General features: G+C 38.8%; 1 protein-coding gene across 2 annotated transcripts in view; it reads right to left on the reverse strand.

Annotated features, from left to right (window-relative positions):
• Window positions 1-925: 925 nt before the first annotated feature.
• The window catches only part of sfmbt2 (Scm like with four mbt domains 2), a 34087-nt gene continuing 16466 nt past the window's right edge, over window positions 926-18546 (reverse strand). For both annotated transcript variants that reach the window (XM_079455387.1, XM_079455388.1), the window contains 17 exons: window positions 12692-12780; window positions 11079-11322; window positions 10145-10242; window positions 8882-8983; window positions 8638-8785; window positions 7800-7882; window positions 6695-6821; window positions 6476-6589; window positions 6333-6375; window positions 5940-6007; window positions 5658-5797; window positions 4510-4619; window positions 3573-3748; window positions 3256-3419; window positions 2862-3113; window positions 2468-2605; window positions 926-2062 (listed from right to left, as the gene is read on the reverse strand). In XM_079455387.1, coding sequence (XP_079311513.1) covers window positions 1922-2062; window positions 2468-2605; window positions 2862-3113; window positions 3256-3419; window positions 3573-3748; window positions 4510-4619; window positions 5658-5797; window positions 5940-6007; window positions 6333-6375; window positions 6476-6589; window positions 6695-6821; window positions 7800-7882; window positions 8638-8785; window positions 8882-8983; window positions 10145-10242; window positions 11079-11322; window positions 12692-12780 — 2237 coding nt within the window. In that variant the 3' untranslated portion in view covers window positions 926-1921. The remainder of the gene's footprint in view (window positions 2063-2467; window positions 2606-2861; window positions 3114-3255; window positions 3420-3572; window positions 3749-4509; window positions 4620-5657; window positions 5798-5939; window positions 6008-6332; window positions 6376-6475; window positions 6590-6694; window positions 6822-7799; window positions 7883-8637; window positions 8786-8881; window positions 8984-10144; window positions 10243-11078; window positions 11323-12691; window positions 12781-18546) is intronic.

An 18546-nucleotide genomic window follows, 5' to 3' on the forward strand; every position in this document is an offset into this window, starting at 1 on the left:
TTACTCCTGATTGGCTACAAGGTTGTTCTTGTACTCGACCCAAGTCTAAACAAGCGTAATTCGGAAATCGAACACCCGCCTTTAAACTGAGTTTTTATGAAAATCAAATGTTGTTTATATATCTGGTGTTTGTAATGTAATACCATGATTTTATCCTTAAAACGCCAGTTAAGTCTCAACAAACGATTTGAAACCGCCACTCATTTGTCACAATAGGTTGTAACCAATCATGTCACACAGTTGAGCGAGTAGATCAGGTAGAGCTGATGTGATCGAGGGGACGCTGAGACGCATTTGCCTATCCATAGATCCAAGTATAGGACGTGACGTCAGCTTCACATTCTCTATGTTGCACGTTGCTGTAGAGCCGCCATCTTGGGAGGATCATACCTTCACTGCTATTATTGTTCTGACATGTACCGTTTCTACCGTTTTGTTTTATATATGGAGAAATGGATAGTTAAAGAACCAGGGGCCTTTTCTGAACGTTATATTTCCTTTATATTAGTTATATTTCCTAATCAAACAAGAAAACCAAACACTGCATTGAAGGCACTAGCAGCGATCCTCCCAAGATGGCGCAACATTCAACACTGCGTGACCTAGCTTCATATTCTCTATACTAAATAAAAGAAAGGTCTAAAGTTAATAATCTTGATTGTTTCACAGGATATTTTAAATGTGTCATTTGATGATCAAAGATGAGTTTTATGAGTCTCGTGATTTAATTATTAGTTTAGGAGCATCAAAGTTTGATTTCAAATGTTAATCTTTGACATGGCCAATATTAAAGATGTAAATATTTTCTATTATATAGGATGAATTATGTAGAAAACAGTCAGTCACAAAATAAGACTTTAGAAAGGTTTTCCCATGCAGGATCACTTATAATTATTGATGGATTTGAAGCAATGAAAAAGATTGAGACATTGCAATGATTGTACTGTAGACAGTGTTTTACTTGCAGTTGTACAATTTTAATACAATCTACTAGTTAAGTGATTAAGCGAAGTGTCTTAAAGGAGAGAAGTAAAAAATATATCACTATGAAAGTCATTAACAACAAAATATGCATATAAAACATTCACTTTTGCATAGATCATATTTACATAAAATATAGATTAGGCCATTACAAAAGGCCACTCTTCAAATAATCCACTTGCCCTTGTATTTCCAAAAGAAACAAATCAAGTGTTCAGATTAGAAAAATGATCAGGCATATACAGTACTTATATATTTATGTGTAGAGTTATTATCTAATACAACGAGTTGTATACGTGTGTGTACAGATGCATGCACATATACAAATGCAGCATACACACAACATATAGTCACTCACAGAACATGCCTACATCCAAATTTTCAGTCCTCATAATAATGAAATTCTATAATTTAAGATATTAAATTCGATGCCTAAATTGATCTCTAGAAAGCACAGTTTTTAGTTGTTACAATTAAATGTTACAAAAATAGTTTATAGGAGCAAAATAAATATTGCAAATATATTAGCTTACTTCTTAGGTCAATACTTCACATTTAATTTGTCATTTTATATAATTTGGTCCTGATGGGGGAAAAAACGCAGATAAGTTACAGGTGTTTCACATTTGAAATGTTTTTCATTCAAACATATCCCATTTCCTATCGTAGCGGGATATTGTCTATGTTCTAGAGGATTTTTGTCTTGAAACCTCTAAAAATACGACACTTTCCAGTTTTAAATGGTATATCAAAGGCAGATAGTATAAAAATGTTTGACTTGGTTGACAATTGCTGCAAAATGCACTTTGTAACCAACCTGAGGCTTCCTGATGGATGGAATACGATTTCAAACCCCTGAGAACAATACGTAGGTTTCTGTTTCTTTGCGTTCGTTGAGGCAAAGGCTCTTGGGTAGGCTAGCAGAGTTAGCGGGGTTAGCTTAGTTAGCGTACTGGGAGTAGAAGGCCACTTTGACTCGTTCGATCTGATGGCAGAGTTTTATGGCCGGTCCGAGCTTAAGATCCATACATTCTTGAACTGTAGGAAGGGTCAAAAGCAGCAAAGCTTGTCCATCGATATCCTTGAGGAGAAAAAAAGGTATGCTGTTAATATACTGTAAATGTTTGAAAATTTGCCGGTTTTGCTTCTTGTTGTTTGCTTGGGGTGGGAGAAGCATTGACCAGTCAAATGTGTTACAGTAAGTCAAAAAGAACCTGCTAACCACATGACGACAATACATTGAATGGATCATACAAACGTAGCATTCCGCACCAAAATCAAACAAACTGGATTGAACTTATGGGTTCACTGGCTTTTAGTGTATATATAGGCCTATGTTCGCCTTAAAGATATCTATGAAGCAGTGCGTTTCCAAACACATTTATAAAAAAAGTGTCATTTTGGTATTTATCTCTTTATAAATGGACAGAGGCCCTAAAATCTTACTAAATGTGATCATATGTTCGCATATGATGTGTATGTGTACCTGCTCTTGGAATATCTTTGCAAGGGAGGCACAGTCGGTGGATGCAATAAAATCAACCACATCAGATACACTCCATTCCAAAGGGTTTCTCTCCAACACCAGACGGTCATCATCATCATCGTCTTTCACACACTCTGTCTACACATGCACACAGACAATATTAATACCTACACTACAATAGACAAACAAAGAAATTCTTTCTAATGTTATTTTAAGAGCATATTGCTTAAATTGTACATTTTAGGCATGTCTTGTACTATAACTGAAAGATGGGCAGAGGGATTACAGTATGGTAGATATTTGGCATCACTGATGGCACACCTGGCGCAAATGCTGAAATATGCATGAAGCTGTTGTTATAAGTCTTATATGTCTGAGCGTATGAGCGTTTTACCTTTGTATGTTCGTGGTTGGTCGTCTGGTTCTGGATGTTGGAAACGGAGCGCGTGGTTCTCCGAGAAGTCTTATCTAAGGGTTCTGGCCCTGGATGGGTCGCTCGGCGCAGAAGAGCAACACGTCGCGGGGGTCTTCCTCTTCTTGGGGCCTCTTTGAACGTGTGGGCAGGGGTCTCCTCCTGGGGTGAATTGGAACTTGCCTCACTACCCGACTCTTCAAAGTCCTCGTCGTCATAATAATAATCGCTATCCTACAAAGCAAGATTTTATTGGTTGGTTGGTTTCTTGACTTGGTCAATCATTTTGTTTCAATGAACATTATTAACAATAAATTCAAACAAAATGAACAATTCAATTTTGTGTTTTGGTCTGGGTTTGTGCGGTTTGGCAGACCTGAGGAGACTCTGCGGTCTGGTATCCGACAATAGAAGTGCGGCGTTTCTTCTGGACAAAGATGGCTTTCCGTTTCTTTCGTCGGCGTGCTGGTTTGGTCACGTCACCATCCTGTGCAATCTCACCCAAACTTGGTCGGCCGACTTTCCTCTTCTTGTAATAAGCTACATTACACAAAACAAAACAATCACCAGAATGTTGACGGCTAACAAGCGCTCTAAGTCACGTTTCTGTGTCTGCAGTTGTTGAAGAAAACAAGACATCGACTAATTCCGAGTTCGAGCGGTCGTTTCTTCGGATAACACTAAAAGACTCACTGTATTTGGTTTTTGTTTGACTTGAGCAGTTTTCAGGGCACTTGTCGGAAACTAGCGTCGGGCCGAAGAGGTTCGGACAGCACTGCAGCCTCTCACATACTCGACGGCAGAACTCTGCCACCTGCTCAATTGTGCGAACGATCATCATGGTGGACCGATAACTCTTCCCTTTGTATCTAGAAACCACAAAGCAGATAATTGTTTTCTTTATGTAATAATGTCCAATACAAGAAAGGTTTGCATGTTTGTCTTCTTGCAAAGGCGTACAGCACGACAAAATGAGCACGAGTAACTGTTGTGATCAATTGTGTAAGAGTCAGGTAGCCAGTGAAGTGTTGGGTAATTTCACAGTCTAGAATGATTCGGCATGATTCAGTGTTTGATACCAGCCAGCCAAAACACTACTGCAGTGTAGAATTGTAGCTGGATGTAATGGAGACGTGTATGCGTTCGTCACTATCGGCATAGATAGAATATCTTGTACTTAGATGTTGCAGAAGTAATAATACAAACATTGCCTTCAAACACAATTCTTTCCTTACTGACGTAATGTCTGACCTTCGGAGATGAGCAGTCTATGTTGTTATCTGTGAATTATTTATCATAACCAATCCTCATTTACATTCAAATTGTTCTGCGACATCGATAGATTTAGGTGTTAGAGATTTAGTCCAATTTTGTGTCGTTTATAATTCCAACCTTGTGTCCGAACAATACCGTTACAATATAAATAACAGTATTGTTCCCAGTATTGAATATACAGTATTGTACCTGCAAAAATCGAGTTTGCAGTCTAAGTGACTGACAAATAAATGTGAATCCATTTAAACCGAATGCAAACTGAATTTACATATTAGCCGCATTATTCCCGAACATTACAGAGCGTAATATAAACAAAGTCAATACAATCTGAAATTGTGGGTGTGCGTGTTCATACTTTGCTTTTAGAGTTTCCTCCTGACAGTTCCATTGTGGATCTTCAACCACCTGCAGTTCTCTGAGCACGCGGCCAGGCTTATACGCAGAGTTTATTAACATCGTGAGAATCTGCAAAAAGATATCACCACTATGAACATAAAACACTACGATTGTGCACGCGGTTTCTTAAAGACTCAAAAAACAAATACACGGTAAAAAATGAAGAGACCATACCAAATATCAATCTGCATTTCTATACTGTGCCGAATTGAGTGACACAAAGACATCCGACAGCGAATGTGAAAGACCGCAAGACGCATGAAAAGTGATCACACTAAATACATGTACAAATATTACTGTTGCGTCGCTTAAAAGTGCATATGAACAGGTTGTCTTTGCAGTATTTAAGGTCTGAAAACATCCAAATTGTCGTTTCCGTTGTTTTGACCCATTTCTCCAGTTTTCGTTTAATGCAAATGAATAAATAAAAATGGGGGACGTTTGGGGTTCAAAGAATAAATCAAAAATGATAATTTGACCTAAACACATTCTTATAAAAAGTCAATTCAGAAAAATGTAATTGAAATGTTCTCAATGTTTAAACTATAGAGAAAACAAGTCCTCTAAACTATAGACCACTTCACAAGATGTAAACACTGGTCCAGAAGCACTTCTGGTTTCTATTTTTTTATTTTATTTTACATATCGAATAAAATTATGAATGTTCTAGTGGTTGTATTCCGTTCAAACATTGTGTAGTTTTAAAGGTGCCGAAGAATTCACGTGTTAAATTGTTCTCCGATATCTACATAGGGGTGTATGGCTTTGTTATTGCCTTATTTGGAAGGGTCATGAATATTAATGTTGAGCTCTGCTCTGATTGGCTGTTTTGCTGCGCGGGTTAGATCGCTACTGTCAGGCGTAAAATGGCCGTCAATCCCGACTGTAATTTCACAATCGGCCTCTTTTTCAGTGGTCTTTTGCATGCACAAGATTTACACAAGGAAACGTATTATTCATCTATGCCTACATAAATACTGTTTTCCATTCTATGGCACCTTTAAAAAACCGAAACAGGAAGTTCTTCTGGACCAGCGTCGTTGACATTTCCGAAGTGGTCTATAGATTATTCATTTGGCCCAGCAGGTGTATATTAGTAGACTGTACCTCTTTGAGAACGACAGCGCACTTTCCAGGACCCACGGCTTGTGGTAACTCGGCAATTCGACCCTTGTTAAGATACGGGCCAGAAAAACAGCGATGATTCACGAACAGCTGAGAACAGCAGTACTTGCCATTAACCAAACCTGCAGAGAACAGCCACGTATAAGACATTAACCCCATTCCATTCGGAAAGACATCGTTCACCTTACATTTTTACCATCAACTTCTAAAAACAAGCTCAGATTAAAATGTTAGATTAAAACAGAAACAGTAAATGTGTAAAACCTGTGTCCGTGGATGAGCACATGTTGGCAGGGGCATCAGGAAGCTGCGAGGGGACCAACCTATTCAACCTTCAAAAACATCATACGTATATTATCATATATCTTCTAAATAAATCCACCGATACGGCCCATTTGTTTCTTGAGTGCAAAATGATATGCATGACATTACGTCTATTAAATATTATATCCCCTATATTCGCTTCCCTAAAGAGTGCAAACGTGTTTCAGACAGCAAAGCAGACAAGAAAAATACAATTTAGATTGAATCATTTAGGAAATAAGGCCGTATTGACCGATCCAATGACCGATGCTATTTCTCATGTATTAATGATGAAATTAGCAGTGACCCATGCGAGAGAAGGATGTTACTGCTTCGCGTTCTCAGTTTACTCACTGTTTCTCAGGTTGAACGACGGCGATCTTCTTCTGAGGTCGGCCTGAAACGCACAATACAAACCCATGAATTACAAAAGTATATGAAATGCACTTGAAAGCACACGTTGTAAATAAAGACCGAAGTGAATCCGTGACACTCACAGACTGGCTTTAATAAAGGTATGAGCGGGTAACTGTTAGCCTCACACCAGCCCACAGGAAAGATGTCCATACTGTCAACATCCACTATACAGTCTGGCAACGGCTTCGTCAGACCTATAGACAGACGAGAGACCAGGTGAAGAAGATGCTCAGGAGCTGTTACGTTGATCTCGTAGCAAACAAGACGAGGAGAAACATACATGCGCTATTCATTCCTACCTTCCAGTCTTAGCCAGAGAAGTCCCCCTTTGACCTGAGCGATACGAGCGACGCAGATTTCCGAACGCTGAAGCGGATTCACGGCTTCAAGCCACATATCCTTACAAAAGCCCTTGCTGAGAAAGGCCTGAACACACACAGAAAAACAAAAAAGCATGAATACTCGAAACGATAGACTGCACAGTATGCAAATAAACAAGATTGTGTGAGAGATGCGCAGAAAAAGAAAAACGGCTTCTGTGACTAAAAGAGCTCAAACTTTATTATACAAATAATCACGACAAAAAACAAGCCCACGGTATATAATGTAATATTGAATATTTATAGTGAAATTTAAAGTACAGATGATTTGTTGATCATATATACAGCATATGGGTCAAATACGCTTTGGGAGAATAAAATGTCAGATTTTATTTATGCTTATTCTGACTTGCATGTTAAACTATATATTGTGTGCACATTTCATTTTATTGTGCTTTAAATGAGTTAAAACGTCTTATTGACAAATGGGCAAAACCCCTAGGACAGTGGCGTATATAAAACATATCTTCTGTAAATCGGGGGGAAATGTAGAACAACAATTTAAAGCAGTATTACACTTAATTGTTTTTATGCTTAAACCCTTTTTTGTCTTTGACCCATAAACTGTTTTGTAGGTATCTGTGGAAAAATAAGAGACCGGTTTTATTGACTATTTAGGTAAAATGATCATTTTGTTTGATTTTGTAAACTACTAACAATATTTCTCCCAAATTTCAAATAAAAATATTGTTTATCTGCAGGGAAAGGAACTGGAGAAACGGGTCAAAAGAAAAGAAAAGATGCTCTGTATTTTTCATAGTCACGTTGAAGCAATGGAACGGTAATATTTGAACGTGTATTTAAAATTATTATATACTTATTGCGATTATTATCACAGTTTTCTCTTGTATTGTCATGCTGTCAGTCTTTCACGTCGCTATTGGATGACTCAATACCTTAAACCGCTGTCGAAATGGCAAAACATGCTGTTGTTGGACTATATCAAAATAAAGGGGCAAATCCCAAAAGCCTCCATAGGATAGGATTATTGGAACATGTGGCGTTGCATCAGAAAGGGTCTTACATTTGGGAAGCAAACATCTGGAGCTGCTTCGGTGCTGGTGTGTTTGAGGTAGTCGGCCCAGTCAAAGTCCTGCGACTCGAAACCTGAAATCGGTAAGAATGAAAAGGTGGAGCAATAAAAAACACGTACCGTACAATACCATTTCTTGCTCTCTTCGTAAACGTCAAAGAAAAATAACCCGGCTGACCCCTAAACCCGTGGTTTCTAATTCTAAAACCTTCAGGACGGCCTTCAATTTTGTGTTCTTGTCTTCTGTATATTCTGTTTGAATAATAAATATAATGTCATTAAAATAACACCGTAAACAACAGACTTTCAGACACTAATGTATATAAATCTCTCTCTCTATATATATATATATATATATGTGTGTGTGAAGAGTTTCTGAGTTATGTTATCATGTTTTATTGTGTTACTTAGCAGCATTGTTTTAGTTATTATGGCTGAAATCAAAACAAAATTAAGTTTGATTGATATTATTTGGAATGGATAATAAAAAAAAACATGATTTCTTTAAAAACAAAGTTCTCATTTCGGAGCCAAACGCTTCATAAAGGTTCGAAACTTTTATTCAAAGCAGACACTTTTATTCAAAGCAATTTGCGGTGCATTCACGGCATACATTAGGTTTGTGTACGTGTATTTGCATTGCTATGCTTTTTGCTTTGCTCTACCAGTTGAGCTACTGTACATGAGCACAAAATGCATTTGCGATTCTACTCCTTTTGTCAAACCAGTAAAGCACATTTAACAACAAAACGAAAGCGTAGGGACGAATGTGAATTTAATAGTGTTAAGATGGCGTTAACACCACATCAGAGTCAAAGTGGAAACCCACCTCGCGGCCTCTCCAGGACAACGCCGTTCTTCATACACCACTGAACTGGCAGGATGCCAGGTGAATCAGCATGGCATACCACAGACGTGGGTGTGTCTTCAGTAGTGAGGTCATCCGACGTGATCTGAAAGTAGTATTCGTTGTAAACCTGCAGGACGGAGAGAGACGGTGTGAGAGCTTGATGTCAGGGCAGATGGCTTGTGATTATAACTCCTATAACATAATAACCCCTCATTTAGCTTACTTTAGTTACAGACACAGGGCAGATGTGAAAAGGTTCTGTTGGCGACACCATTTCAAGCTTCATTCCTGTCTTGAAGGAGTGTTTGTGTAAATCGACATGATCCTGAAACACGCAGATATCAGTCATGAGTGTTATCTGCCCAACTTGTCCAAAATACACAGAGGCGTATTACTGTCATTGCTATCACAAGGACTTTCAGATGACTTTCTTAACATGTTCTTGTTTATATAGTGAGCTACAGTGATCTTGATGTATACAACCTAACCTGCGTTTTGACAGAGGAAGGAATGGTTGAGCCAAAAATGAATATATTCTTTCATCTCTGATACAGTAAGTATATCCTGAACACCAACGTATAGACTATTGGTTAAAGGTTTAAGAACACTTTCTTACTTATTCAGATTTTTTTCCGCATCAAAACCCCTTAAATCTGTGGTATAACACAGGGGTACCTATAACATAATATGTGAGTATCTCGGAATTACCAGAAATATTATTGAGATTTATTGTGCATTTTAAACATACTGAAGTAGTTCCCATCTATTCGGTCCTCTTATTGGCTCAGTCAAAGTCATTTATTTAATTTATATGAAATAAAATCGTATTTTTTATGAAAAAGGCAGAGCCGTTCAACGATTAACTGCGATTAATCGGATCCGGAATAAAAGTTTGTGTTTACATAATACATAATGCATATTTATTTTGTATTTATAAACAAATACACGTACACATACATGTATATATTTAGGAAATATTTGCATATATTTAAATAAAATGGCAAACATATTTTAATAAATAAATTAATAAATACATGCATGTGTATGTGTTCTATATATACAAAATAAATATGCACAGACATGTATTATGTAAACAAACTTTTATCCTGGATACGATTAATCGCAATTAATCGTCGAACAGCCCTAGAAAACGTGCACGGTAATATTTTCGTCCACGCATTTCTTAACACATTTGAAAATACACCTTAATATCAAAACATTTTTCAAGATAATGAGTGCATCGACGCGCACAAAATAATCTAACAAGTAGATCAGAGCGATTTGGTGGCACGTCAAATCTATATTTAGTCTCGTGACTAGTTGTCATCTGCATGTTTTGTCAAGAGACGCGCAAGAACCAATGAGATTTGAGATGGGATGCTAAGTGAACTATGTGAGCTTTTTCATTTGGGGTGAACTATTCCTTTATGGTTGCAATTGTGCAGACACGTGTTAGGATATTTTGAAGGACTGTTGAAACGCACACCTTGAAGACTTCAAGTGGAAGTGGACTCTTCATGGCTTCACCTGTGGCGGCTTCGAAAGCTTCAGTCCATTCTGCTGTGCTTCTTAATCCACATAGATCTGGAGATAAAGAAAGACACATTCATCCACCCACCGAATTATTCAACCATGTACACATTCGTCCATCTTGTAAGACGTGTCATGCGACTGTTCCAGTCTTTACATTAATTTTCTGCATCTACAATAAACGGTGCATTACTGTAGTGTTTATTTTACGAATTTATAAATGAAATTCTACCTATTGCAGCTGTCTCACAGATTTTGTATATCAAATATCAGACTTATATATCAGACAGTATTCCACAATGGCTTGTACACACAGAGATACCGATGCTAATTTCTCAGACTCCCATGTAAACTGAAATTATATAAGCAAAATGCAAAACCAAAAGACAAAATGTTTCACGCCAGTACATAAGCTTCAGCTTTGTCGGGATGTCTTTGGTAGAAGAAATGTATGATGAATAAATAGAAAAACCTGCTGAAATGACACATTTGAGTACATTGGTAACGTTTCTTTAGCCCCACATTTCTGGTTCAGTTAATGTTTCATATTATAGTGTACATGCGTGTTCTGTTTTGAATGGTGAATTTAGGAAAACACGTTGCTTTACAGTTTCCTTTAGGGAAATGTAGATTCAGACCCATGACAGTTAAGATGCGGAAGTTGGAGGCTGCATGGAGATGTTTTTTTTCAATAGCTGATGATAGATTTATCATTTTTGAGTGTACTATCCCTATAAGAGGACTATTGTCAGAAAGGCAGCTAAGGGAAAGAACGAATGGAGGACTTGCTGTGTGTTTTTGAACTGTACCAGTAGATGTCAAGTTTCTTTATTTCTTTCAAAAACCTTGTTTCAACCTTGAAATAATTAATATATATACAATAAACTCACCTGTGGGTGGCTCCATTGACAGATTATTCTCTTTGGCCCAGCCCAGAGGGCGGAGTCTGGTGTCAAGGTAGAACATCCAGATGTAGTAGACGGAATCATTCAGTCCGACATAACTGAGGCACAAGCGTCCGCCAACATTACGCTGGACCTGAGTGGCCCAGTACACGCTGGGATCAAAGGCGTCACGCAACTCCAAAATGCTCCCCACCGTGATCAGATCCACTGTGTTTTTACCTCTTAATGGCTGAAAAAGACAGCAAAAGAGTCAAATGTATTAATCTTACTTCATTAAATCAATTAGTGAATTATGGCAAAGACAGTTTTGTATCACAAGCTTGTTGCATCAGGTCTTTTCTCTGGCTTTATTGGTATAATTGAGTAAATCAACAAGATGCTCTAGTGAAGGAAAAAAGAGCCTATCCTGAATAGATAAAGTCGGACGATTTTCTGAGACGGGTCTACGAGGCACTTGCTAAACTGTACGCAAGCGCAATATATTTAACGCAAATCAAGGCTAGAAAACAAATATTTCGATACAGTCTATGTCCGGTTTAATTGATGATCAAAAATACGTTGTTTAGTTTGGATTTTAGCTGGCGACTAGAAATATTAGTCTTTCCCCATCCAAGTAGACAGGACTGTTCTCTTGCTATGACGTAAAGAGCTGCCGAGTGGCGAAAATGCCCGCCGAGTGGCGTGACTTCCGTTGTCATGACAAATCGTGTCCCCTCTCGAAATCGGTCCCCTTTAGGACCTTGCGTGATTCTGTTGCATAAAAGAACTTCTTGTGGGTACTTTTTAGCGCCTTATTGCAATTCTTACAAAATTACATTACGATTTATGTCGCTATTACATTGTTAAAATAACCGTCATTGTCTTTTTCACTTAATGCTTCATATAATAGTACATAAATGAGGCTATGGGTAGTGAAATCAAACAAATCTCGTTCTTACGGTTTTAGTTATTTATTATGATAAAACCATTGTAATTTAAAAAAAATGTTTTTTGTTTCAGCAGATGTTGACCCAGAGATACTGGCATGAATGTGTGCTTATATGCTCATATGTTTTTCAAAACTTAAATTTGAAAATGTCATTTTAATGCTTTTATTTTACCCAACGTATTTAACTCGCTAGAAGCTAACGCAGCTTCGGTTAGCCATACAACAACATATAGAGATAACAACTTTGTGATCGGGCATTACAACTTGCGTCGTAATGAGCGGACACAATTCACACGGGAATAGAATTTTTCATGACACCTTAAACAGACTTTGTTATAATTTATCAACAGTACTACAAAGATGCACTAATGTATTGGCCGTCGATATTTATGGTCTGATTTTGCACCAATTAAACATATTTGCATAACATAAAAATGCAAGTAAAGCAAGTTTATTCATGAAATGTATGATCGAGTTGTATAAAGTCTTTTTTATTTTGATTCTCTTATAATGTTAAATGGAATAAATCCATGTTCAATAAAAATAATCTGATGATGCTGAAATAAACCTGCCAGAATATAAAAATAATCTCACTAGTAATGTTTACTTTAAACGCGATCATTAGCATGAAGGCAACAACACACAAACACATACTGAATCTCATTCTCACCCCTTCAAGCAGATTGGCCGGTGCTGTCCGTGAACCCGTGAGCTCCTTGATAAGAAACTCTGCCCAATCATTATACTTCTCTTTTATAACTGAGAGAGAGAAAGAGAATAAAAAGTAATGAATTTCAGGCACATTCCGCGTGTTTCTCAAACAAATATAAAAGGTTTCTTTAAGAGTCTTTAGCAGGCAAACAATTCAAATGTGTGTGTGCATGTGTGGCAGAGAAATATTATGAATGCAGAAAACACATGCACATAAACATGTATGGGCATTACAAATAACACATGCTATCGCCTGATTTAACTGTTAATTCTCTTCTTTGGTCACACATCCTGCCTATACAACTTCCTGCCCATGGTGTCAGCCGCATACGTTTTCATATGTGCATTAGAAATACAAACTTTCGAAAGTGCTACGTCATCTTCTGCATGTCAGTGTCCAAACAGTCCATGCAACTGCACGATGTTGAAGAAAAGTGCGATTGGGTGCAATGCAATAACATCCTAAAAAACGCGCAATAAGCGAGACAAGAATGCTTTACGTGTGTGCTGTCAAAGCCATTTCAATTCAAATAAATGCATTGATGCTAACCTTCCAAAACCTCAGATGTCCAAATGGAAAAAACACTGTACCTTTTAAATGATTAAAAACCGTGTTGTCAACGTTGACAATTAATACTTTTTATTAGTTAAATATTTGCAAAACCCAGTCACAAACAAAGGGTGACTAATGATTCCTGGCAAAAATCAGGTAATATGGAGATAGAGATGGAGACCAATACATTTTGGGAAAGGCACTATAATCTCGCCTCGCCAGTCTCCATGCTACATGCGTCCACATACTTTTTGAAGTATTAAAATCACTTGCATGATGAAATATGTACATTAGCGACGCTTAGATATATCCTGCAGCCCCCGACTGTAAAAATGTATTTTTTTGCCAGTATCTGTTTATTTTATGGACATTTTTTCGTTAATGCAACAGTGCACAATTTAAAACACAGGTACAATTAATACAGAAAATGTCTTCGGTTACTCATATGATATAAAATCTCTCTTTAATATCTCCAATTTCTGCCAGACATCGGTAAGATCGAAGGGAGAAAGTGCCTTAAAATTGCTGAATCGCTATACCTCTCTTGGACGAATACTTCAGTGATCTTAGACGCGTCTCTGTTCGTGTTTCAGAAGAGATCTCAACGGCGTTTTTAAAGTCGGCAGTCAAATCAGATCGAAATCTTCCAAGACCACATTAGTAAAGCGCGCTCCAGATGAAGAAACAAAAAGGCACGGTTGAACATTTCAACATGTTTTCTGTTAAACGGCACATAAAACCTTCAGAGTGTTGTGTTGGAGAAAAGCATTAATCATGAGGGATTGTGCATCGCAAGCACAAACTGAGTATTTGCATCAGCGGAATTCAGGTTGCTGAAGTTCTTATAGACGCTTTCTGCAGTTAGCTTGACTCCGAGAGCCAAATCCTCTGCCCCGTTACGTCACAACTGTTTCACTCAATAACACATGACACCGCTCACGAGGGTGTGATCTCTGCCCTGACGGAACATTCTGGTAAACAAAGACACAGAGAGAGCAAGACGGAGGCAGATAGACATAGACTGGGGGCAGGGCACATTATTGGATTTTCCTTTAAGCAAAAGCCTAAAGTGCAACAAGACAGCAACATTTTCAGCACGTTAAGCTTATCACATTATCATTGTTCTAAACTTCTGGGGAGTTTATTGCAAATGGGAAGGACTTTCTGTACACTTAGTAGGACTTTGATATATCCTTTTCCATACATTTCAATTCAAAGAATTGCAGTGTACCACCTTCCGAAGCCATTATTCACCAAAACCTGTTCTCCTCTGAAGTGTACATATAGCGTGTGCTTAAAAGTTCAGCCCAAAATGTTTACTCGCCCCCAAACCTTTGTAAATGTTGTTGTTCCGTTGAACACACTAAAAAGATATTTAGAAGAATGTGTGTATCTAAGCAGTTCTGGGGCACTGTTAACAACTTCCATAGTTGGGAAAAGTCAACCCGTATTCTTTATAATATCTTCTTCTGTGTTGAACACACCAAAAGACCTTTACACAGTCTTGAAACAACTTGAGGGTGAGTGTAATATAGTTCGTTAGAAGGGAAAGAAGGAGGCGGGAACCGGCGAACATTTGAACAATAAAACTTTAATTAAACAAACAATAAACACGGAAGTAACTGACCGGCAGCCACCTCACGGTCGACTGCTGGCCATAAAACATACATAAACTAAACATATGTCCGGGCCCGGTCCTCTCTCGTCAACAGTCCTGCCGAACATCCTTTTAAGCTCCCAATCTCCTCCGTGATAAGATGCGGGACCGGTCCGTGCACAGCTGCTTGCACTTATCACTCACGCCACCGGCCCCGCGTCACGGCTCTCGTCCCGCCTTCCTCACGACAGTGAGTAAATGATGGCAGAATAAAAAAATATGGGCGAACTGTCCCTTAATATTGAATTTGTTTTAATCCTCAGGTTGGCAAATGTCCTGTGTCTTCAATAAAGTCCACTTTGGTGTTCCACGAAAACAAGCACTATGCACATTCAGAGCGACACGAACATGAGTAAATATTTATGTTCTCTTGCTTTAAACGGTTCCTTAGCCAAAAGCCACACAAACAAATGTAATATTTTTCAATCCACATTTGCATTTATTGATTAAAAAGTAACTACAACTAATCATTTTCATGTGATGCGATCTGGGAAACAACACGAAGGCGAGCAAATGATGACAGAATTATCCCTTTAATATATCTTCATGTTTTTCCTTTCTCCTCAGTAAAGCACAACAATAAAACTGTTTAGGGCATTTAGGAAATATCAATAAAATTAGATGCTACTTTATATTCTGTAAAATAAAAAATGTTAAGCTTTTATTTGATAAGAATATTTGAGTTACGGATATTTCAGACTATTTCCGGCTTTGTTAGGTTGGAAAATGTATTAATTCATTCATTCCTTAGCTCACTCGCTGACTTTTTCCCTCTGCTACTTTTGACTGCAAACATTCATCAAATAAATGAATTCAAAATTTAGACCAACTCAACGAGACGCATCGGCCATTTTGCGTTCCCTGCTTTCCGCACAAGTGAGTCTCTATGCAAATATTCATTATGCAAAAGCAGATTTGCATATCTTCCAACAACTCTTCTGTAAACAGCAGGGCCAGATTTAAAGGCTTCTCCCGCTCGTGTAATCAAACCAATTATTTAAGAGAGGAAAGGGAACAAGATGCTGCTGGAAAAGTGTTGCAACATACTGACTTGCTCGTTCAGTACAGTAACACCTGTCCTTTCTTAGTGAAGTGGATAACACCATTTTCTGTTTGCCTGCCAAGCGCTGGTACTGTCATGACCTATTCTGTGTTCCCCAGTTATTTTGGAATGTTCGTTCCTGTTGCATGCCATGTTTGTAGTCCCTTGTAGTTTTTCTGGTTAATTAGTTTCCCCTGGTGTTTCTTTTTTTCCTTTGTCACCCCAGTGTATTTAAACCCTAGTGTTTCCTTTGTCTGGTGTCAGTCTTTGTTTTACGCTTCGTTCAACTGTTTGGATTACCTATGTGGATCCGCTTCCTGCCTAGTTAGTCTCACTACCGAAAAGCTGACCACTATGGATCCAGCAGTCGTCTGTCTACGCCGGGGAACTCTCCCCCTCAAGGACCACATAATGGATTTTTTGAACATTTTCAACAGTTTTCATGCTTATCGATGCTCGTTTATGGACTAAACCAGCCACTCAAGGACAAACTCACCCATGTTGGTCCTTGAGTGTCACTGAAACCATCTATGGATTACGCCCTGTGTCTTGTTCCCCCTTCACCTTGGTTGAGGCTGAGGAGGAAGCCTCCCCTGAATTTCTTTTTGGGGGGCAGTAAGCCTGCAATTCCCAGGCTGATGGTTGCCAGTCCGATCATCAAGGTGGCCGCCAGCCCAAAGTTTGTTCACAAGATGGCCGCCTCTACAAAGACAGGGATTTCAAGGCACAGACGTCTGGTCTGTTATCTGGAGGATGATACTCTGGCATCTATGCGGGTGGCTGGTGTCTATGAATGCCCTGGACTCTTCCGTGCCAAGTGCCTTCTCCTCCCACATCCAGGCTTTCAGCTCTTCCTGCACCTCCATGTCGTCCAACCCTGCCTGCCATGCTCAGGTTTCCAGCACTGCCTTCCACGCCCAGGCTTTCAGCTCTGCTTGCCACGCCCAGGTTTCCAGCACCGCCTGCCATGCCCAGGATTCCAGCTTAGCCTGCCACGCTCAGGTTTTCAGCACCACCTGCCATGCCCAGGTTTCCAGCTCAGCCTGCCACGCCCAGGTTTCCACCTCTGCTCCACGGCCCAAGCCCCTACATGGACCTGGCCCTTCGTCCCGCCCACTGTTCCCCCAACACTCCACCGCCCTCTTGAACCCGTCTCCTTAGGGGGCGGGGGGGTTCTGTCATGATCTGTTCTGTGTTCCCATGTTATTTCCATGATCCATTACATATTTGTAGTTCTTTGTAGTTTTTCTTGTTCGTTAGTTTCCCCAGGTGTTTCTTCTTTCCTTTGTTACCCAAGTGTATTTAAACCCTAGTGTTTGCTTTGTCTGGTGTTGGTCTTTGTTTTATGTTCCGTTCAGTGTTTGGATTACCTTGGTTTGATTTTTGTCCTGTACTATTTCAATAAACCTTTAATTTACGCGGATCCTCTACCTGCCTAGTTACTCCCATTGGAAGTACATCCAGGACACAATTACTAACTGAAAAAAGGTCATTGCTTAATCAAGTTAATCATAAGTGAGAATATAAACGTTCTTTAGGAAAGATTTTGCGGGTAAAGGAGATACATGACATTATTCAGGTCTCAGGGGAAATTGAGAGGTTTCAAATTTACAGCGACAAAAACAGTAGTACATTTGAAACACTGGATTAAAGCTGTGGTGTTGAAATGTAAAATTAGGGATACATAATTTAATTCACAACTGTAATAATGTGTTCTGTATTATACAAAAATAATAATGTATGATTTTTAGAGTTTGTCTTGATTAAAAAACAAACCAAGCAGCCAATAATTTGGACATTGGAAATAATGACCTTGCATTTAATTTGAGAATCAAACTGGATTTACCACACCACAGATACAATAAAGTCGCAATTTGTCTAACCACGCAATGGTATAAACATAATATAATCACTCTATATAGATGATACCATAATAAAATGCATTGCAGCATCATTGCTTGAAATTCAGGGTGAATGAAAAAAGTGCAGGGAGTATGTGACTGATGTAATTCAGCTCATATAGCTCCGATAGTAAAAAAGTTGAGTTTGATTGTGCCTGTGAATGAGTGCTTGTGGCAGAACGCTGCTGTGTCCCAGCGTGTAATCTCCACTGCACAAGTGTGTACGCTAATCGCTTAAGTAGCGCTAGAACGGGAGTGCGCGGCCGTTGCCGTGACAACAACCCCCCAGCGTCTAAGCACTCCGCTCAGCTTGTGTGTTCGACACTCTTCAGTGGAACTGGATCATTTCATCACATTAGCTCATGACAATAAAATGTAACACAACTTTATGCGATTAACCTTGGGAATTTTTGGGCCCCCCTTTTTCTGTGTGTGCGTTTAGCGGCTACTTTCATGTGTTAAAAGGCTATTCACCGTGATAGATTCAATTCAATTTTATTTACATATATATATATATATATATATATCCCGGTGGTTTATTAAGCATAGTTTGCATTAAGTGAATGCTTGGCTGAAAATATGTGTCATTAATCTAGATTTAAATTGGGCGAAAGAGTGTCGGACCCTCGAATAATGTCGGGAAGGCTATTCCAGAGTTTAG

This window comes from Barbatula barbatula (genome assembly GCF_947034865.1).
Source record: "Barbatula barbatula genome assembly, chromosome: 4".
Classification (NCBI taxonomy): domain Eukaryota; kingdom Metazoa; phylum Chordata; class Actinopteri; order Cypriniformes; family Nemacheilidae; genus Barbatula; species Barbatula barbatula.